This window comes from Thamnophis elegans, chromosome 11 (assembly GCF_009769535.1).
Source record: "Thamnophis elegans isolate rThaEle1 chromosome 11, rThaEle1.pri, whole genome shotgun sequence".
Lineage (NCBI taxonomy): Eukaryota > Metazoa > Chordata > Lepidosauria > Squamata > Colubridae > Thamnophis > Thamnophis elegans.
The window spans coordinates 70,669,238-70,691,534 of NC_045551.1; the positions used below are offsets into that span (position 1 = coordinate 70,669,238).

At 49.6% G+C, this 22,297-nt stretch overlaps 2 protein-coding genes across 2 annotated transcripts in view; both read left to right on the forward strand.

Moving 5' to 3' along the window:
- The first annotated feature begins 1,697 nt into the window (after positions 1–1,697).
- On the forward strand, positions 1,698–8,479 carry C11H4orf48 (chromosome 11 C4orf48 homolog). Its single transcript, XM_032226998.1, has 3 exons — positions 1,698–2,035; positions 5,483–5,571; positions 7,649–8,479. Exons 1-3 carry the CDS (start codon positions 1,915–1,917, stop codon positions 7,718–7,720), a joined length of 282 nt encoding a protein of 93 aa, XP_032082889.1. The 5' UTR covers positions 1,698–1,914; the 3' UTR covers positions 7,721–8,479.
- A 7,369-nt stretch (positions 8,480–15,848) lies between these two features.
- NAT8L (N-acetyltransferase 8 like) overlaps positions 15,849–22,297 on the forward strand; it is a 33,913-nt gene continuing 27,464 nt past the window's right edge. The window contains exon 1 of the mRNA XM_032226923.1: positions 15,849–16,203. Coding sequence (XP_032082814.1) covers positions 15,849–16,203 — 355 coding nt within the window. The remainder of the gene's footprint in view (positions 16,204–22,297) is intronic.

The window sequence follows — 22,297 nt, forward strand, 5'->3', positions numbered from 1 at the left end:
GGTAATCATGCTCGATTTCCTTTGCATCTGAAGAAGCGATCACTCGCAGAGGCATCTGCGTCATGCACATGTTCCTGTTTCCCCTGCCATAATACTTTTTTTTTACGCTGCACACTAAAAGACTAAGGGATGTGCTAAAAGCCATCCCTTTGTAACTCAACAGGGGAAGCGAGGCCATTGTGAGTCTGGGGCTCTGCATGGTTGCCATGGCAGATCCTTTGGGAAAGAATAAAGAGCCGCTGTGCGCCTGCTCAAAGGCAGCACTGCACATCTTGCGCTACAGCAGCCGCGGCAGCCATTCAGAGCAGCCATCACAAAGACAAGGGAGAGAGAGAGAGAGAGAGAGCAGGTATTTCTATCTTTCCTTTGTTGGAATTCCCTGAGGTCCGAGCTAGCTGCAGAGGGGCCGTGCCCTGTGTTGCGGCCATGTGTCCTCCACTCTGCTGGGGTGCGTGGTTTGGACACCCCCCCCACAGCAGTCGCCAGGTCCTGGGTGGAGAACAGGTGATTTCTCAAGTCCTTGTCTGGACGAGAGGCTGTTCTGATGAACCACCCTGGGCTGGAGATTAGGCAACGCTTCGCTTTGGTGAAAGAGAAGACCTGGGCTCACTTCAGCAAGAGGGAAGCCCCCTCTGGCAGCTGTCAGAAGGGGACATGGGGGGGGGGGACACTTTCTGCTACCATAGCTACTACAAGGGCAGAAATGAAGATTCTCTGCACATTTCTGATCCAGGCATTTTAAATGGTTATAAAAACCCATTCTGATCACCACATCGGAATACAGTGTTCATGTGTGGATAATAGGGGGGGAATGGAAAGATGGGCACTAATAAAACCTTTTATTTTTAAGTAGAAAATGGTTTTGCTTTTATTGGTGCTGTGGGATCATTGTGGGCAAAAGATGTTTTGTTGAGGTGTCACAATTTTGGCTGACTTCTGAAAGACGAAATAATGCTCTTTCCCGCTATGCATATTTAGTCTGCATTCTTATGTAATTTCTTGAGTTAATTGTACACAAATATCCCGACTCTCCATAGCAATGCTTCATGGTTTAAGGCTATGAAACCCCACAGCTATGCAATCTCCCTCCCTTACAGGGATCAAGAGTGGTTGCTGAATCATATCTCAAAGATTGCGATTGATGTCACATTATTTTGAGAACATTGTAAAATGTCACAGCGTTCTGCTGAAATTCTGGGGTTAGATGGCTTCATGTATATCATTACCTCCCTGTGTTTTTTACTCTGCTCCCTGTTGCAACCTATTCTAAAGTTGTAGAACCAAATAACAGATGGTTATAAATGCAGATTTTGACCGGAATATTTTGCAGCAGAGGTTCTGCCTTCTGGTCCATCTCTTTTGGGCCAAGAACCAGCTTTGGGGTTGAGATGTGGTTTGTATGTGCAGGCACAGTGACCATCTTGACTTTTTTGACCATGCCACTGTGAATGCTCCTGGGACACTGCTGCTCTTAGGAGCTGAAGTGTTACAATTTGAAATTATCTCCTCCCTTGACAGTGGTATATGTAGAGAGAGTAGAATGGAAATATTACAGTCCTCAGGAAAATACTTCACCACTTTTCTTTTAAGAAACCTCTTGGTATTATTACTTCTTGCTTCTGTTATTACTGCTTACTTTTATTTAATAACATTCTATTATTCATTCTGTCTTCTATTTCTACCAATTGCACAGATTTCATGAGAAAAGGTGTCGCTAAAGATAATTTAATTCATTGTGTCAGATAGTAAGAATGTGGTATTGATTTACAATTTCTTAATTTTGTAATTTTGACTCACGTGGATTGCTGGAAAAAAATCTCATTCAGCCAAATTACAGCTTCAGCTTCAAAGGATCTCTGTTATCCATCACCTTTCCTTTTTTCTCCTAGGAAGGAGGAAGGATTAACTAGCAAGATGCTCACTGTTTGCGCGAGGAAGGTGGTACTTTTGGCCCCTTTGCTTCTGATGACGGGGCTGATTTCTATGAAGGCTGCTGCGGCTGAGGAAGAATCAGGAACAGCGATTCCTCCTGAAAGTAAGTATGAAACTTCATCTCTCCTCTCAGATCAACACAGCAGCAGCAGGGACCCCTGTGTGCAGTTCTGGGGTGAACCTCGGTTTGCAAAGACAGGGTCCTTCTAAACAAGCCAACAACTACACCCCACCTATTGCACCCCCAGTGTTGTTGTTTATGCACACACAAACCTTCCAGGTGCACCTGCCATCTTTGGTCTCAAGCTGGATCACAGACTGCAGTTACCTTGCGCACAATATAAATTTGTTTTGCTGCTAAATGAACTGTTGTAAGTTGAGGACTACCTGTATTTCTTTCCTGAATCAGAGTTAGCACACGGGAAAGAAAAGCTTCCTTGTGCTACCAGTAGTTTGGAAACTTACTTGTACTCCAGAGTCGTGTTTCTAAACCTTTACAGTTTGAAGGAGTGTGGAGCTCACTTCCCAGAGTTCTCCAGCCATATTGGTGAGGGAGTTCCAGGAATTGAAATCTGCACATTATAAAATTGCTAATTGATTTTTTTGTCATTGCAACTTTTTAAATGTCTTGGGGAGGCCAAAGAAGAATGGTCAAGCTTTTCGGCATGATTTTTCTGCTTTATTGGTGTTTTTTTTAATTCATGCAATGGTTATGGATTGCCACCAGAGGCACTAATTTGATTACAAACCACTTCCAGCCCAATCTAAAAATATTTTGATTAGTATAATGCACCATCAAAGAAATATTGTACCATCTGTGAACTATTTCTGTAATTACTTCCTGACGACATGCTCAGGTGGATTGACAGGCAGTTTTATGGCAGAAAAAGCAGAGTCACAAATTCAGAATCCAAATCCTCACCGAAAGATTCTCAGGAAAGTAGGGGTTGTAGAAGAAAAATGTTGTATAAGGTATTTGAGAGTGTAGCAAAGCGTACTTCCTGTTTCATTTCTTGCTTGATAAAATAATAGAAGGTTGGAACTTGTGAGCAGATCTTAACTGAAATGCATTCAACCAAAATCCCTTTCCCTTCAGTCATTAACTTACAGTAGCAGAGTTGGAAGGGACCTTGGAGGTCTTCTAGTCCAACCCCCTCCCTATATCGTTCCAGACAAATGGCTATCCAACATCTTCTTAAAAACATCCAGTGTTGGGGAATTCACAACTTATGGAGGCAAGCTGTTCCACTGATTGATTGTTCTCACTGTCAGGAAATGTCTCCTCAGTTCTAAGTTGCTTCTCTCCTTGATTAGTTTCCACCCATTGCTTCTTTTTCTACCTTCAGGTGCCTTGGAGAATAGCTTGACTCCCTCTTCTTTGTGGCAACCCCTGAGATATTGGAAGACTGCTATCATGTTTTCTCTGGTCCTTCTTTCTATTAAACTAGCCATGCCCAGTTCCTGCAATCGTTCTTCATATGTTTGCGCCTCCAGTCCCCTAATCATTTTTGTTGCTCTTCTCTGCACTCTTTCCAGAGTCTCCACATCTTTTCTACATCATGGCGACCAAAACTGGATGCAGATATTCCAAGTGTGGCCTTACCAAGGCCTTATAAAGTGGTATTGATCCTTCACGTGATCTTGTTTCTATCCCTCTGTTTATGTAGCCTAGAACTGTGTTGGCTTTTTGGCAGCTGCTGCACACAGCTGGCTCAGATTTAAATGGTTGTCCACTAGGACTCCAAGATCCCCCTCACAGTTACTACTATTGAGCAAGGTACCACCTATACTGTACCTGTGCATTTCGCTTTTCTTCCCTAAATGTAGAACCTGACTCTTTCCACCATTGAATTTCATTTTAATAGATAGTGCCCTATGTTCAAGTTTGTCAAGATCCTTCTGTATCTTAAGCCTGTCTTCTGGAGTGTTGGCTATTCCTGCCAGCTTGGTGTCATCTGCAAATTTGATGAGATCCCCAATTATTCCCTCATCCAGATCATTGATGAAGATGTTGAAGAGTCCTGGGCCTAAAACAGCCTTGGGGTCCTCCACTGCATATTCCCTCCATGTAGATGCAGTTCCATTGAGGACGACACGTTGAGTGCGGTTGGTCAGCCAGTTACGAATCCATCTGGTGGTGATGCTGTCCAACCCCCATTCTTCTACTTCATCTAGTAGTAGGTTATGGTCTACTTTATCAAATGCCTTACTGAAGTCCAAGTAAACTATATCGACGGCATTCCTCTGGTCCACTAATTTTGTCTCTTTGTCAAAGAATGCAATAAGATTAGTCTGGCATGATCTGTTTTTGACAAACCCTTGTTGGCTTTTAGCTATTACTTTGTTTGCTTCTAGGTGTTCCCTAATTTGTTGCTTGATTATCTTTTCCAGAATCTTTCCTGGTATTGAGGTCAGGCTGATAGGTCTGTAGTTTTCTGGATCTGTTTTTTTCCCTTTCTTGAAGATGGGAACCACATCAGCTCTTTTCCAGTCCTCTGGTAATTCCCCGGTGCTCCAGGATCTCTGAAAGACATAGTTCAGTGGTTCTGAGATCTCGTCTGCCAGTCCCTTCAGAACCCTGGGGTGTAATCCATCCGGTCCTGGTGATTTGAACTCGTCTAGGGTAGACAGGTGCTCACTTAACATTTTCTTCCCTATTTCAACTTGTGTTCCTAATCTGATTTTTGTGGCGCTGTTTTTGATAGGTTGGACTGTTTTATCCCTTTGTGTAAAGACAGATACAAAAAATGAGTTAAATAGTTCTGCTTTCTCCCTGTTGCTTGTCACCTTCTTGCCACTTCCTCCCAGCAATGGACCAATTGTTTCCTTAACCTTTTTCTTGTTTTTAACATGTTGGAAGAAGCTTTTTTTGTTACTTTTTACTTTTGTGGCAAGCCTTTCTTCATTGTGAGCCTTAGCTTTCCTCACTTTATCTTTACAGGCTCGGTGATCCTTCAGTGATCAAGTCCCTCGTTTATCTCAGCCTCCATCTTCCAGTTCTTTTTCCAGGCCATATTAATCCACCAAAGTGAACTTTTTTAAGCTGCTCTGTTTGGTAAAAATGCATGTTTATTCTGGCCTTGTCTAGGCATTGTATAGGTTCTCCCTCTTTTTGATGGTATCTGTCTCCAAATGTTTGTAGTATTAACTTTGCAGAAATGTGTCTAGCTTTTTTATTGTCTAGCTTTGATTGTGATATTTTATAGGAACTTTTAAAACAAAAGTTCTACCAGAGGTATTGTAATACTTCTCCTGTGTTAAGCCAAAGGCTGTTTCCAGAATTTGGGAGAAAGAGCTTTCCACCACTGAAGAGCCAGGAAAGTTAAAATGCATTGTATGGGTGCTCCTTCTGGCAATGTTGCCATAACTGCCATGTGGAAGTCCCAACCAAGGGGTCTGTTCTGAGCCTCTGCCTTTTTTGAGGGGTGTTCTTCTGATTCGGAGATTAGCCAAATGCCACAGGCTGACTCCCTGTGCTCGCTGTGGACCTTTGCACACGTTCTGTAACATTTCATTTTCTTTAAATGTTTCCATTGAAACCCACTTCTAGGTCGTCCCTGCGTTGACTGCCATGCCTTTGAATTCATGCAGAGGGCTTTGCAAGATTTAAAGAAGACGGCGTACAATTTAGATTCACGAGTATGATATTTATTTATTATTTAATTCATTGGCCCACCCATCTTGTTTCGAAGCAACTTTCGTTGTCGTTAACACACAGAGCACAGAGACTGAAGAGAGATAGCCGGCTTCCGTCGATAAGGGCTGCAGGAAATGTGATGAGTGTCAGGGTTCTAGGAGGTGGCAGAAGATCCATTGAGCCCAGGGCCCAGAGCCTTGGGGAACCCCCTCCCCCTCTTTCTGCAGCTCAGGGTTGTGCAGTCAAGTTCTGAAGAGTAAAGGTAGTTCATCAGGGCTCATCTTCCCAGACCTCAGGACACCAGGACATGTTGCTGGCTGTTTTTAAAGAACTTAACTCTATGTTCATAATTTCCCCTTTGTCTGATCTTTGACCGGGTCAGATCGAAAGTAGTTTTCTTCTCCCGAGTTTGCTGACCCTCATTGGTCACCTTGGTGATGATGTGGCGAGATGCACCTGCCCGGCTCCCATTGGCCACTCTAGGCTGTTACAAACATGCTGCCTCCCCTCCGGTGGCTGCCCTGCCAGCCGCCAGCCCCTCCAGCAGTTGAATCAGAGGAGGAGGAGGAGGCATGGGAGTCAGGGTAAGCCTCAAGGCAACCTGAGCGCTCCAAAGGGGAAGAGGGAATGGAACTGTCAGAGATACAGACAAGAGGCGGAGCCTGGGCTGTCCCTCAGCCCTCAATTGGAGACTCAAGAGCTCTGTATTCTGGAGGTGGCTGATGAGGAAGCGGAGGAACAGCTGGGCCCAGTGCCTGACATGCAGAAGGCAGAGGAGAGGAGGGCAGTGGAAACCTAGGGCCCGGTCCTTGGGGCAGAAGAGCCACCGCCGTTAATGAAGCCCCACCCTAGGCCTGGGGATAAAAGGCAGGGGGTGGAGATGGGGCAGACAACTATTCATCTCTCGGACAGACGGACGTCTTAGCCTGCAGCGAGAGGGACCCTTTGTGCCGGGGCTGCTGGCGCTCCTCATAAAGAAATTGTTGCTTCAACCCCAGAGGGTTTGCCGTGTTTGGGGAGCTGGGTCAGAACACTGACCCGGCCCTCCTTGCCTCTTTTGGCCTCTCCTGCCATTTTCTCTTCTCCAGTCCCAATCTGTATTTTCCGCTGGATGCTCTAACCACACCCATTGCCACCCCCTTGCAATGGGGGTTAAAGGCCCAGGCAAGTTGGGAGGAGGAAGGGAGCCTGCAGAGGTTCTTGCAGCCCCCGTAGAGTTCACCATGCATGGACTGTTTCTGAACGCAGAGCTGACCCCCAGCTTGGAAAACGGCAGTCTCTGAATATCACCTGGCTGAGAGGGAGGCTGAGGAGGGATCGGCAATGAAATGGAGCCACGGAGCTCCCCCTTGACTCACCCCACGTCCCTCCTCTGCCTCATGACCATCAGCCGGGCAACTGGAAAACTGATTCAGCCCCCCTCCCTCCCTCCCCCTCCTGGGCACCACTTGCCCAGCCCCTCCCCTCGGATTCCAGTTCTTCTTGCTGGCTGCTGTCAGACCGAGGAACTGACCGGTCCTGGCCCTGAAAGCACCCCACAGACGAGGGTCACAGGGGCCCTGGAAAGCTCGGCTGCTGGGACTTGGCCATTGTTTCCTGCCAACTCAGAGCCGAGAGGGGAGCCTGCAGATCTGATTATTTAGAAAAGCATCACTCTCTGCCCCTCTGGATATTTTCAGATAAAGCGGAAAAGCCAAACCATCCAGGGGTTCTTCTGATCCAGCCGTTAGAAGCTGTGCTTAGTGATCAGGGAGGCTTTTACACGGCTTCTCATCCACTGGAAGGGACAGGAGACTGAAGGGGAAGTTTAATAGCCTTTTAGTCATCTCCCCACCCCAACAGGAAAGTAGCAATTAGTCGGTAGTTCTGCTGCATTGTTAGATAACCATAGTTAAAGTAAGGACAGCCACGTTTTTTGTGTAGCGTGGCAAGATTTGTCTTAAACTAAGCGTAAAGGAGAGTTTTAGAATCATGTGGCATGCCTTTTTCTCTTGCACTTGGTTTGTATGTATCTGGGAGGGGCTGCAATGAGAGATTGACTCACCTGCTTTGTCCCCTGTTCTCTTCCCCTCCCCACAGACGGAGACGCTGCTTTTCAAAGTGGAGAAGAGAACCTTATGTGACTGTTTAGCCGCCAATGCCCTGAACTGAGCCCCGCGGGACCCCACCCCACCCCTGGCTTCTCAAACTACTCTCGGGAGAGGAAAGGGTGCCAGCATGTGAATTTGACTGCTTCTGAAACTGACGGTGGGGGGGGGGGGATATTGGTATGAGATTGTCCTGCCGGATGCCCACCGGACCTCACCTTGTGTCGTCAGGAGTTGCAAGGTAATTCCCAGGGGAAAGGAGGAAGAACGGGAGGGACAACGATGGACTTTTCCAGAAGCTTTCTTTTTCAATACTATATATAATAGTTAATTGACTGAACAGGGAACCGTTTCAAAAATGATCAGCCAGGCAATTGGGCTTCTTCACTTGAGGGAAGGAGGTTTCACTTAGGTAGAACCTCTAGACCGGGGTTGTCAGACTCCCGGCCCGCGGGCCAAACGCCTAACTGCCCGCTGTCCGCTGCCCACGCCCGGTTTAGCAAAGGGGAGAAAAGTCCCGATACGTCAGGTGAGAATGCCGTGACGCCGTGAGTTTGACACCCCTGCTTTAGACGCTCGTGAACAAGGCCTGGGAAGGTTTCCAGTTTTCCCCTTTTCCTTGCAGCTCTGTGGAAGTTCGTTCTCCCGCCCTTGGTGCCCTGAGCAATTTGTCATTCATCTCCCAACCATTTTAGCTGAACTGTTCTTCCGTTATCAGCGCATCATAGACATTATCTGTGTAGCATTTCTTTTCCAAGAAATGGGTTTCTGTGAGTGTATGTGTACGTTTGTGTGTGTGTGTAGATGTACAAACACTCCAGTCCTGGGGAAATACACTTTTTAAAATAAAGATCTGAGATCCTGACTTTGGGTTGCGATGTTCCAATTCATACATTCTTTTTTGTTGTTGTTGTTGTTGAGAAGCATAGATATTTTATGAATTCTTCATATTTCAACAGTAATGATTCTGATTCTGGCTTTAGCAATATTTTTAGACTATGCTTCACTCTTCTATTATTACTACAATATTCTCAAAAGTCCCAGTTCAGGTCAATGTCCACTTTCACTTCTGAAGGTGAAAAAAACCCGGGGCGGCTAAGTTAATTGCAGAAAGAAAAAAAAGCTTGAAAGCCTGGAAGAAATGAAAACTGCATTTCAGGAGTTGGATTTCGGGTCCCTGAGGGCTACCACATCAGGCCTGAAAAGATCCAGGGATCCAAATTCCGCGATTTTCTTTTGGCCACCAATCCAGGTATAGCTTGCCTAGCCTTTTTATTTATTTTTAATCCTCTGTAGTAATAATCTGCATTTGCTTGTATCGGTAATATAACATTCCCATTTTCACGAGAAAGGAGCTGTGGGGCTGCATAAAATGGCAATTCTGTTTTTAGAAATAGAAAACGGAGATTAAATACTTGGATAATTGCTTGCTTCTATGCAAGAAGGGGGGGGACGACAACTAGGATGCTGAAATCAGCGTGAGAAGGAGGAGAAAGTCTGGATCAAATCTTTTAGCTACTCTTTGGAGAAATTGCAGATCATGGCAGGGTTAAAAATAGGAGGGCAGGCTCCTTCTCCCCCCTCCCAATAATTCAACTACTAAGTGGTTGAATAGCACTGTTTTTTTTGTACAACAATGTTGCAGCTATTAAAAGAGCAGGAACCACAACCTTGTTTAAGGAATCTTAAATGCATTTATTTAAAATGTTGCCAGAAAAGTAAGTATTGCTCAGTTGGCTCATCTCTTAGATAGGTTCAGATTTCTTCACTCAATTGGATTGATTGCAATGTTTCTGTGTGAGGAGGGTGAAGTTTTAAAATTAGGGGTTTTTGAAATTGCATCTGCGTAGCAGGAGGAGCCAATCCTTCACCTCCATCAAGCGAGAGGGGAAGCCCTCCCAGCCAAGCTTCACTAGCCAGCTCATCAAGAAGTTACAGAGGGTTTTGCTGGATGTTGACTGAAATGGCTCTGCAGTATATTATACCCACAGATTTTCCCATCCACGAAACGTGCCTACTGTAATTTCTAAAGATAATGGGACTACGGAACAGCCCAGGCTGGCCGGCCTCTGGCAGTGACCCCTTGTGTTCAGATCTGTCCATCTCAGAATGAGCACTGGTCCTTTTGGAAGACCAGGACATCCCGATGCCGCCCCAGGCCTTCAGGATTTCATAGATACAATACAGCCAGATTCTGCCAACCCCCCCTGGAGTTTTCCCACTACCTAGACTGATCCTAAAAGAGCAATGCAATAAATATAAAATAAAAGGTACAATAGCCCTTGATCATGTTTCCATTGATCCAGCCACTTTCGCTTGCTCTCCACAAGAGGTTTTCTTTCAAAAGGAGGACGAACAAAATAAGAGGTGAGTCATTCTGCCTTTTTCTTTTTCTTTTTGGTTCCATTTTCCCATCTTCATTAAACAGGTTCCTTATTTGAAAAAATCCAGCTTGGGGCTTTTCTAGTCTTTGCTAAACTCTGCATTCTGAGTTTTAGCTTTTAAATATATATATATATAGGTAGTCCTCAACCTATGACCACAATAGAGTCCAAAATTTCTGTTGCTAAGCAAAATATTTGTTGTCAATTTTGCCCTAATTTATGAGCTTCCCTGCCATAGTTGTTAAATGAATCACTGCAGTCGGTAAGTTAGTAACCCTGTTGTTAAGTGAATCTGGCTTCCCCATTGACTGCTTCTCAGAAGGTCGCAAACATGTGACCGTCATAAATATGAGTCAGTTGCTGAGCATTCTGCTTTGGGGAAAGCGGAAATAAAAAGATGCCATAGATTTTACCTCTGTAGCCAGATCTCAGAAGATGAGCAGGGCTGTCTGTGCAAAGGAGAAGTTTGAAGCCGTTTCGGTTTAAATGCATGGATCCAAAACGGCCTGCAGCCCAATCCCTGACATGCCCTCTGCGGCCGTTTAATTTAATCTGTTGATTGGTAGAAATTTCCCATTGGAAACCCTTTGGGCCACCGTCCAATAGCATTTCCCAGTCACTTGGGCTGGACATCAATTAAACGCTTCCTGCCCCGGGTGCTTGTTAGTCTCCCTCTGTGCCATTTCAGGAGCTCTGGCACAAATGATCCTATTGATCATTTCACAGCCGGTTAAATCCCCGTTCCATCCGAGACAAAGCCTGATCGAAGCCTTGCTGGATGGTCAGTTGTTTGCAATGTCCACTGTTCATGTAGTAGGGAGTAGGAGTTGGTGGCCTGGCATGCAGCACTTGCTGTTGTCTGTTGCTAGATGCAAAGGATCACATCCAATCATGGTTCATTGCTAAACGCCCTGTGCATAGGAATCTTCTCAACTAACCGCCGGCACCTGTTTGGAGTTAGAGAAGGGCCAGCGAAATTAAGGGGGAGCTGGGCTTAGCTCTCTTGTGGCCACTTAGGGATTGTAGGCTGGATCCTGTTTTGACTCCACCCCTCCGGTCCTCTGCCCCTCCTTCCCCTCCATCCCTCTAGCGTTGCTTTCTTCTGACTTTGCCTCCTTAAGTCAAGACATGGTGGCTGTTCTGCACCCAGCGGGATAGAACCATGTCCATGCGATGTGCGCTTTAGACTGTAAAACGGTATACAAATTTAAGGGCTGTTGCTATCTGTGCATTGCGGTGGTGGTCAAGACTGTATTTTCATGACAATTTCTGACAGCAGTGAGTCAACCTCTCTTGGGCAAGCCCATTTCAGGCCACAGTGCTGGGAGCAGCTTCTGCTGCTTCTCCTTCAGGAGCTGATCATAATCCCTGGCAAGGTACAATCCCCTTCATCATCTGCGTTTTCACTCCAGGAACATTTGCTGTTGGTTATAAAGGCTCCATGACAGCCAGTTTGCAGTTTGTCTAGTCACACTTTAAATAAAGGGTTATGTCAAGGAATCAGCCGTGGCTGGTAAGTTACAATGGCCAGGTTCACACATCAAGAGAAGCCTCAAACACACAAACCTTATAGTGAGGTATCAATCCCCATCTGGTTGAATAATGCCATTCCGAGAGTGGGATGACAGTCTGCAAATTTGATAAACAAAGGAAAATTGGAATTGAATCCAGGGAAAGGAATTGTGAAGGTAACAGCTTCCTCTAGATGACACCGGTTTCCCGAAGAAGATAATTGAATTTGGATGCAGTCCTAGATGTTATTTGGCTCTGGATGTGAAGCTTCAACTGAAAATCAGAATGCCGTTTATCTAGCATAATGAAGACCTGGCTGTTAATTCTGTTTTTATATTAACATTGCCAATGCATCTTCCTTTTTGTTTAGAATAACAAGGGACGGAGATCAACTCAGTGTAAATTAAGAGGCATAGGTGCCTGGAGGCGAGGAACAAATTATGCACCGTGTGTTGTGATATTAAGGGTTTGCATCTGTGTGGCCCTCCTGATTTGATGTGTACGCACTCAAAATCCACCCATTTAGAAGTGTCTTCTGCAGGGCATCTGCCTCCACCCCCCCCTCCCCATAGACAGTGAGGTCAGTCCAAGTAAACACCACGGCTTAACTATGTTTTATGAATAAGAGGCAACTGGCTCAGTTCACCTGACAAACCCAAACCAATTTATTGCAATTTATAAAGACACCAGAAAATGGGAATTCAGCCCTGCTCAAGAGCACAGCTGGCACACCTGCCTGCCAGAAGAGAGGGAGGTTGGCAGAGGCTGGGCTTGGCTCAGTGGGCCGGCTGCCAGCTCTGTGCACCAATGTGAAATTCAAAACTCAGGGTTTTTCTTCCGAGCCGATTCCTTCTTTTTTAAAAAAAGGTTTGCCTGATCAAAATCTGGAAGAAGCCACATCTCAGCCTTAATGACTTGGAAGTTATTTGAGACTACCATTCCTCCTTTAATCCCATCATCCTAGGGACACTCCGTTCTACAAAAACTTTATTTCTAGAATTTTGAAGAAGGGAAATCCCCATCACTTGGTTCACTTCGCAAGGTTCAAGTCCCTAATACATTTTGCTTGGCAATTCACCTTTTGACTGGCAGGTGTGTGACACTGAGGGGATGAATGCCACACAGAAAGCTTGACGATCCGTCTAATGTGGCACAGGCAAATTACTACTTTTTCTTTTTTCCTCCCAATCTGTTTCATTCTGTGACTCTTACACTGTAGACTTGAGAGCAAGGCTTTTAATCTTTCTAAGACACTTTTGAAACTTTTTCAACTGAGCAAACCGGCTAAATGTTTCAAAATAAATGATATTTTATTTAATCCAGGTAACACAGGAGTGTTCTCCAAATCTTTTGGGGCCAGTTTGGTCCAAAGGAGGGGGGCAGCAGGCTAGAAACCAGGAGGAGGAGAGTTCTAGTCCTGCCTTAGTCAGGAATGCCAGTCCCACTCTCTCTTGCAGCCCAGCCCACCTCACAGGGTTGTTGTGGGGAAAATAGGAGGAGGAAGATGTGTCAGTGGATATGTTCTCTGTCTCGAATTATTTACAAAGCAATAAATACAGGATAAAAAATAAAAATAAATAACACGAGACTCCAGATTAATTACAGCCTACAACTCATCCCATTTATAATTCAATCGTCGACAGAATTTGCTGTGAAATCGGAACATGTACAATATACTAAAAGTTCCCAAACAATGAAGCAGCAGCCGTTTAACCTGGATGAACGATGGGAATCACGGGGATATGGAAGGTGAACCTCGCACCTTTTCGGAATTGCCCAGGCACCTGCCTGAGCTTTTCAATCCATATCATATTTCGTGCTTTCAAAATATGCACAACTGTTGGGACAAATCGCCCTAGTTTCCTTGGCAGCCTTTTGGCCTCTGCTTCCTTTTTCCTAAGGCCCTAACTGGCCCTACACCCCCCCCCCTTGCTGGCTTTTTCCTTAAGGCAAAACTGGAACTCCCAGACTCCCAATTCGCCGTCCGATTATGAATCAAGCATAAAATGCATAATTTAAATTAACTCACATACTTTGTATTGTTCTGCTTTTGATAATCATGAGGTTCTCAGAGAGAGAGAGAGAGAACCGACATTCGCCTGTTTCTCAATTCCTTTGATCTGAGCCGGGGGGGGGGGCTTGCAGAGGGGGGAGGGGCGCTGCCTGGCAATTCAAAAGGACCCCCCCCCCATGGAGCCCCGAGGCAGCCCGGCGGTTAAGGAACCGGGGAGAATGGAGGGGAAGCAGCCGATTCCGGAAGGCGGCCGGGGGAGACGGCAGGGCCCCCCAGGCGGAGGGGAGGCCGCGCTGTCCCCCAGGAGCCCCGGGAGAAGGGATGGGGGCAGCTTAGCAGGCCGAACCTCCTGCGAGGCGGAGGAGGCGGAGGGTTGGGCGCTGCCTTCCCGGCCTTCGGCTCTTTGCAGCGCGGTTCCGGAGGCTGCGCAGCTCCCGCGCATCTCCGCTGGAACCGCCGCCCGGCACCGCCTCTCTCTCGGCCGGCCTCTCGCTGCTCCCGCGGGGGAGATCCGATGTCTGATGCCCGCCCGACCTCCCTGGACGACGGGGGGAGCAGAAGGCCCTGAGCCGCCCCCGACCTGACCCCCCCCCCGTGCTCCTCCACCGGCTCCGCCGCAGCGACGGAGGTTCTCGGCGTCCTCCGGGCTCCTCGCTCGGCCCCCTCCCTCCCTGCCGGGTGGGGAGGGGGAGGCAATGGCTTCGCCCCGTGATTGGCCGGCGTCGGCCCAATGGCGTGGCAGCTCCTACCCCTCCCGCCAGGAAAGAGGGCGGGGCCACCTCCCCCTCCTAGACGCCCCTCCGGCCCCCCTCAGTGCCCCCTGCGAAGGGGCGGGGCTGCTGCGCGGGGGTCGCCCGAGGGGGGAGCCGCTCTCTGCGCTGAGGGGGTCGATGGGGGCCCGTCCCGTCTGCGGCAGATCCCGGGAGGGAGCAAGAGAGGGGCCCCGCGCCCCCCCTGCCCTCTTTGGCCCTGGGAGAGCCCCGGCCGCCCCTCCCCTCGGGGGTCCCTCTGGGGTCGGGGACAGGCGCCCCCAGGGGGAAGGGCAGGGACAAGGCATTTGCGGCGGAGGGGGCCGCTCTGTGCCTCCCTCCCTCCCTCCCTCCCTGGGGGAAGGGGTCCGAGGGGGGCCCCCAGCACCAACTTTTCCGCCCCTCCCCATTGCAGTAGAGGGCTAGAGGCGGTGGTGGCCGCCACAAAGCGGGGCTCCCTCCGGTCGGTGGGCGGCCCAAAGCCCGGGCTCTCATTCCCGAAGCCCCGACTTCCTCGGCCGGACAGCCGCCCGTCGGGCTCCCTTCACAGCTGCGGCGATCCTGCGGCGATCCCTGGGCGGGGAGGGGGAGGGCGCGCAAGGGGGCCAATTGCGGGGACGCCTTTGGCGTCTTCTGGGACCCCTCGCTCCCTCCCCTCCCCTGGAACCGTCGGGGGCGGAGGCGACGCTCTGCGGGGGGGGCGGGGGCCGTCAGTCGCCCAGCGCAAGGACCGCAGTGGGCGTTGAGTCATCCAGCCCCGCGGGGGGGGCGGGGGCGGCGGAGCCCCTGTCCCGGCCGGCTGCCTGGCTGGGCGGGCCGGGGGCGTCCCAAGGAAGCCTGCGCAGGGTTGCGGCATCCAGGCGGGCGAAGGGAAACTTTCTGCCGTGTCATCCGAAGGCTGCCAACAGGCCTCCCGTCTCAGCCGGGCTCCGCTGGCGGAAAAGCCCAAGCAGCGCCCGCCTTCAGCCTCCGCCCCCCCCCCCGCTCTGCCCAGCCGGCCCTTGCAGCCCTCGGGAGGCTCGGAGGGTCCCGGTTGGCAAAGCGGCCGCCCAGCCGCGCAGCTCCTGCCGGGGAGCCCGAAGCCGCGCCAGCTTTGCCCAAAGGGGCCCCGAGCCAGGTGCGCCGCAGGGCTGCGACGGCGGAGACTTTGCCCCAGGCCGCCCCGGGGAGGAAGTGCAGGCCGGAGGGTCTCTGGGCCTACCCGGGCCGGACCCCTCGCCCCCCCCCCATCCTCCGTCCCCGCCGGCCGTCCGGGCGAGCGAAGCGCGGCGAAGGCGTCGGGGAGTCCGGCGAGGGGGCGTGTCCCGGCCCCCCACCGGCCCCGCCCCTCGGCCGTCCGTGCACGCGGGCCCCGTCGGCCAATGAGCGCGGCGCTAGGACCCGGGGGGAGCGCGGCCCCCTCTGCAGCGCCGCCGCCGCTGCCTTATAAAGGGCCCCCGAATGCGGCGGAGCTCTTTTCTGCCGCCGCCGCCTCGCCCCGCGCCGCCCCCGCGCTCCCCCGGCAGCGCCCGCGCTCTGCCCGCGGCCCGTTTGATGAATTGCTCGCCTCCCGAGATGGTTTGCGAGACCAAGATCGTGGCCGAGGAGCGGCATTCGCTGGGGGCCGCCGCCAAGGACGGACGCCTGCTCGCCCCCGCAGCCGCCGCCGCCGCCGCCGCGCAGATGTGGCCGCCCGGGGCCGCCGCCGCCGCCGCCTCGCCGCCCGGGGCCGTGTCGGGGGAGCGTCCGTCGGGGGCGGCGGGGCTCTCCATCCGGCTCTTCCACCCGGCCGAGGGCGAGGCGGTGCGGCGCATCTTCTACGAGGGCATCCTGGAGCGCATCCCCAACACCGCCTTCCGCGGCCTCAAGGACCAGCCGCTCGCCCAGCTCTTCTACGCCGCCCTGGCCGGTGAGTGGCCGAGCGGGCGCCGCGCGGGGGAAGCGGCGGCGGGGCTCCCTCGGGGGAACGCAGCGGTCGGGGCGCTGGGCTGCCGCGGGCTCCTCCTCCGGGCCGTCGCCGCCGGACGCGCCAGGGATGCTCCGCCGACCCCCGCCTGGCTGGGAAGCCGCCGCCCGGGCTGCCTCTGCCGCCCTGCGTCCCGCCGAGGCCCCGAGGCAGCAGCGGCGGCGGGAGCGCCCTTCGCATTGCAGCAGGCGCGGGGGGCGGGTGCGCTCCGGAGCGGCGGCCGGGCCGGGCGAGGGCGGGGAGGAGGAGCCGGCCGGCGGGCCGCCACGTGTTGGCCGAGGAGGCGGCTGGGCCCGGGGGCGACGCTGAGGAAGGAAGGAAGCCGGGTCGGGCCGGGGGGCAAGCGGGGCTTTCGGGCAGCTGCGGCGCCTACAGAACTTTCCCTTCCGCCGCTGCGCTCAGCACCCTGGACAGCGGCCCTGAAGCTGGGAGCCCTCGGATGGGTTGGGGGGGGGGCTTCGACCGCCCATCTGGGAATGGCCGGGGGCGGAGGGGCCTTCTGGGCCTGGAAGTCCAACCGGTGGGGAAGTTGCCAAGGTTGAGTGACTGCTCTACCCGCTGGAGGCCCATCTGGCCAGGGCAGTTTCCCGGAGCCAGAACCTCCTTGAGATGCCGGAGAGCAACCTCGGGCTCCAACCCCCCTGGACGGCCTCAGTCCTCCATCTCCACAAGTCCAAAGTGGGCCGGTGGGAGATGGCGAAATGAAGCTCTGGAGCTCATCTCTGGAGTTTATGGGGAAGCTGCCTTTGGCCGGAGCCCCCATTCCAACCATGCGCCAGTCAGGAATGCTCAGCCTGAGGCATGTACTAAATTGGGCAGGGGAAGATTGTTAATGGTTACCAGTTAAAGACTTATATGTAGGCTCTGTTGATTAAGTGCATCCCCTTCAGGGTCACTGAACATTTAGCTAAAGCCTTAGAACTTCAGAAAGCCCAGGAGGTGATTGAGTCTGGTTTTATTACCTTACTTACTGTTTTATTACCTTAACCTTACAGTTCGGGACAGTTTTCAGTGTGTTCCACTAAGAGGTATCAAATAAATTACGCAGGGATCTACAGTAAAGTTTTGGCACAGGTCTTAACATTTCAAGAAAAAGAAAAGAAATTAAAAAATGAACTCTCTTTTTATTATTTGTTTTCTTAAGCAGCAAAGCTTGCCAGCCATCAAGGGAAGGAATCCCTTGAGAAGGGCGTGGCATTCCAGTGGGTTTCTTCTGAAATAAATGATATTTGAAGGAGGTGGCCGGAACGCTCCAATATTGTCCCTTGGGTAACTTTAGCACAAGTGACCGAACTGTTTAAAGTACTTGACGACATGACCTATTCAAGTTTCCAGAAAGTTACGAAACTTATGCAAAGGGTTTAAGATGGGTTCCACCAGGGAAGGAAGGAGTTATATATGAAGGTTTGATGCAGCTGCTTTGAAGCTCTCCTGGGGTCTCCTGGGGAGGTCACTCCCCCCCTCCGTGCTAATCCTATGAAAGATCTGGGCGTGGACACTCATGTCCAGAAGGTGGGTTGGTGATCAAAACAGCCACGCGGAGCCTTGATGCTTTTGGTTGTGGGGTAGTCCATCCGAAGTGAAGTCTACCTTGGGGCCAATGATAAAACATCCCTAAGCCACAGATCTGCTTATCGGCAAGGAGCCAAGATTTCTTTTTTCATGGCTAATGTAGATGCCCTAGTTGTGAGGGTCACTAAGTGAAATGGTTTTAAAGGGTCTTAGAGAAAAGGGTTGATCGGAGGCAGAATTCATGGATGAGCAGGATAAAGATGTTCTCTGTTTCAACGTGTTTTGGGATTCAGCATCGTGTTGCCCTGCTCGTGTGGGAACTCTTGTTTGGGAACGTTTTTGTTGCAATAGGGGACAGTTTTCTGGCTCATTTTCATCTCGGGGTTCTTGCGAAGGTTGTTCCTGGATTTTCCCTCTGCGGAGTCTCCGTTTTGAGGGTCTCCTCTGCTCCCCTTCCTCCTCTTCAAAGGAATTGACAGGCTGTTTGGCTAAGAAAGTCTAATTAGGCTTCAGCTACAGTTGCTGCATGCATGGCTGCCCTGATTCAGAGCTGGACTTTCACTAATCAGTTGGCAAGGAAGGCGTTTCATTAACGCTTTTGCCTCCTTTGTCTCAGGACTTCTAAATATTGTACTTGAGAGCTCAGGGGGAATAGGAGAACATTGTCTGTTTTTGGATTTGAATGGACCATTGTCCTGTTGTGGCCGCTTGAATTTTGTGGTTCTGCTATTGCCGTTTTAACTATCGTAAACCACTTGGAGTATATGGAAGTAGGTAGCAAACAGGCCCCTTGTAATAAATGACTTTATATAAATAATTTCCCCCGAATTTGCCCACCTTGCTGTGTTCCTCACAAGCACAACGCTTCTGCTCTTCACAAGGCCCTTTTCTTTACAAAATTTAACCTGACCAAGAGAGATGGAAGGGGCTTTAAAGCCACTAAGACACAGACTTAAAAACTAATCAAGGATAAATTTAACATTATAAAGTGGAATGAACCAACCTTTGGAAATTCACTGAATTTTTGTCATGGCAAACGGAGCAAGTTTTACAATGAATCTGCCCAAATGCGACTTGCAGCTTATTTAACCAGCTACCGTGTGGCAGTGATACAGCAGAATGAGCTCTTCGCACCTGCTGTCTATCCAGTTTCTTCAAAAGAACGTTTGCACACCAAGACCAGTTTTGCACAGTGCATCGCAAGGTAAATAACCAGGGTTCCTTCCGATGGACGTTAGCAAGATTGGCAGTTTCAGAATTTTATTTCGACCAGGTTCCTCATACCAAACACTGTTGGTGCCAACCTTCTCCACTCTCTGCATATAGGCGCCTACTTTGATACTCAAGAAACGATCGAGGCTTTTTAGAAAATGAACTCAAAATGAGCATTGACATTTTTGAAAGGGCAGCGATGTATTACACAGGCATATGCAGAAGCAGTGAAAAATGCTGACAAGCATGACGCAATGGGGGGAAAAAGCTGAAGAATAGAATGAGGATTGCAGGGGGAAAACAGTTTTCTGCATTACCAGGAGAAACAAGGAGTTTGGAGTGAAACAGAAGACGATGGGACGATCGATTTAGGGAGGGGAGTTTTAGTTTCGCTACTGCAGTGTTAAGAAGGTGATGGCATGCCAGTTTCAAATACTTTAATGACTTTGGGCTGTAAATAAAATCTATTTGATTAAATTTTAAAATAAAATACTTTAATGCTGGTGAGTGAGGAATTCTGGGAGTTGAAGTCCATTAAAGTTACTGGCGTTGAGAAGTTCTGCTTTAATGGGACAGATTTTGATTTAAGGAATTTTTTTTTGTAGGTAGAATTTAAATTTTTTAAAAATGCCTTGCTTGCTGAGGTTCATGTGATGGGAGTAAGAAAGGAATGGCTCATGGATGAAGCCAAAGGCCCATTACTATCCAACGTTTTGTGCTACCAATGGCCAGTCAGATACATTTAGGTTGGGAAAATTTATTTATTGGTTAAGATTGTCCTGTAGGAGCACAAGATGGTAAATTCTATTTTTTTTTTAATTGCATGCCAGTTCTGTGAAGTAGGTGAGGCTGAGATCTTGTGATTTATCCAAAGTGGGTCTCCATTGGTGAGCCGGTTTCAATCTGGAATTCTCCAGTCGTAACCAGCTCTTTAACCGACATGCCTGAATGTCTCTTTCACGGCGCCCTTTCGGTTGCCATTCAGGCACCGAAATCGGAAAGTTCCAGAAATTTAACCAGTTACAGCAGGGCTCCCCAAACTTGGCCACTTTAAGACTGGTGGACTTCAACTCCCAGAATTCTCCAGCCAGCAGAGCAGAGCTGGGAGTTGAAGTCCACCAGTCTTAAAGTGGCCAAGGTTGAAGACCTCTGAGTTTCAGTTAGTCCTCAACTGGCAACAGTTCATTTAGCGACTGTTCAACATTACAACGGCACCGAAATAGTGACTTAGGACCGTTCCTCACACTTAGGACGGCTGCTGCATCCCCATGTCAGGTGATCAAAATTCATCTGCTTGGCAACTGGCTCGTATTTATGACGGTTGCAGTGTCCCTGGGTCACATCATCCCCTTTTACAACCTTACAATAAGCGAAGTCCGGGGGGGGGAGCCAGATTCACTTAACAACCGTGTGACTGACTTAACAACTGCAGTCATTCACATAACAATTGTCTCACTTAGCAACATAAATTTTGGGCTTAGTTGCGGTGATAACTCGAGGACGGCTGTACTGGGTTGGCATCTACTTTGTGGCCCCTGATGGCCCTTAAGGGCCTTTTGTGTAAGGAAATACGTCTTTCCATCAATCTGGAATCTTGCCAGGTTTAATGGATGACTTTGAATTTTTATTTAGTCATTTATTTATTATTTGTCATCAAGTACAAGGAAACAAGTAGGAAAAACACAGAGAAAAAACGGCACAAATAAATGGATATAAATAAGCGAAACACAGCCATTTGCACATAAAAAGAGCCCATATCAATGGGGAGAGTAGGAGGGTAGGCATGCTGGTGGGCTTACGCAGGCCCCCTGAGGGACCTCTTAAGAAACGCGTAAGGTCCACGGTAGACAGCTGAAGGTCAAAGGTATGGGGGTTAGAGGAACTAAGAACAGGATCAAAGTAGAGTGTGCCACACATTCACTACTCCTTTGCTGAAATCGTTTTTCCTGCAGTGAAGATTAGAACGGATGACTCTTATTTTTTATCTGTTGGGAGCCCTTGGGTGATTGCAGCTGAAGTCAAAGTAGCCATTCACAGGGAGGACGTTGTGGCAGATAATCTTGTGCACTGAGCTCAGAAGGTAGATGGCGTAGTTCAAGGTTAGGGTTAATGTTGACGCTTGGTTGAAATGCTCCGTGTGCCGAAGAATTCGCTGGTTGTGGGGCTGCTCTGCTCCCCGTCATCTGTTTCCCCTTTTTTGGACCTTCGAGCAGAGACTGGGGAGGTGGAGACGGGGCTGGAGACCAGGGCTGGCTGTGTTTCCTCACTGCCCCGTGCGTACTTTGCCTGCGATGCCACAACCGAAGCATGGAAGGAGCCAGCTTCACGGATGTTTCGGTGCTTTGGCTAGGAATGGGAGCTCACGCTTTCCTCTGGTCCGAACTTCTAACGCCTGCTCTCACCACGGCTGAAGGTTGGTTGGGCTGGCGTAAGATGGAGGCCCGAGAGCTTCAGGGAGAACCACCCTCCATGAAAGCAGCCTGGAGTGCAGATCAGCCTCCATAGCAGCTTTGAGTTCTAATTTGGTGTTTCTCGGCTGATGCAGAGTTGTGAACCTTGTCCTGATTTTCGTCTTTGTAACTAATCCTTTTAGTCCGTGGTTCTGCTTCTGCTATTTTAAACTCCGAACTGAATTATGCTTGTGAATTCTTTCTGCTGACCACGTTCTATCCAGTTCTCCTTTTTCATTTGGGCCTTTTTCGTGAAGAAAAACTGCTTTCTTGCTCTTCTCTCTTTCAGTACCAGTTAAGGTCTTCTCCTTAGAGGCCCAGGTACCTCGCTTCCATTTTGCAGTTGCTGTTTTCTGGACTCAGTTGACTTAAGGAGGCCGACACTTCCAGCAAAGTCCAGTCGCCCTCAGAATCCCTGCCAGGGAGCTATTTGTAGTAGATAGTAGATAGCAATAGCAGTTAGACTTATATACCACTTCATAGGGCTTTCAGCCCTCTCTAAGCGGTTTACAGAGTCAGCCTATCGCCCCCAACAACAATCCAGGTCCTCATTTCACCCACCTCAGAAGGATGGAAGGCTGAGTCAACCCTGAGCCGGTGAGATTTGAACCGGCGAGCTGCAGATAGCAGTCAGCTAAAGTGGCCTGCAGTACTGCACCCTAACCATTGTGCCACCTCGGATAGAGATAGATAGATAGATAGATAGATAGATAGATAGATAGATAGATAGATAGATAGATAGATAGATAGATAGATAGATAGATAGAGCAATAGCAATAGCAGTTAGACTTATATACCGCTTCCTAGGGCTTTCAGCCCCCTCTAAGCGGTTTACAGAGTCAGCATATTTGCCCCTAACAACA

What these genes read in the sequence shown, in the direction of transcription:
- C11H4orf48 (XM_032226998.1), top strand. Translation starts at nt 1,915, where the DNA reads ATGCTCACTGTTTGCGCGAGGAAGGTGGTACTTTTGGCCCCTTTGCTT. An exon ending in AACAGCGATTCCTCCTGAAA is followed by an intron (nt 2,036 to 5,482) that starts GTAAGTATGAAA and finishes ACCCACTTCTAG; the next exon opens with GTCGTCCCTGCGTTGACTGC. An exon ending in CGTACAATTTAGATTCACGA is followed by an intron (nt 5,572 to 7,648) that starts GTATGATATTTA and finishes CCCTCCCCACAG; the next exon opens with ACGGAGACGCTGCTTTTCAA.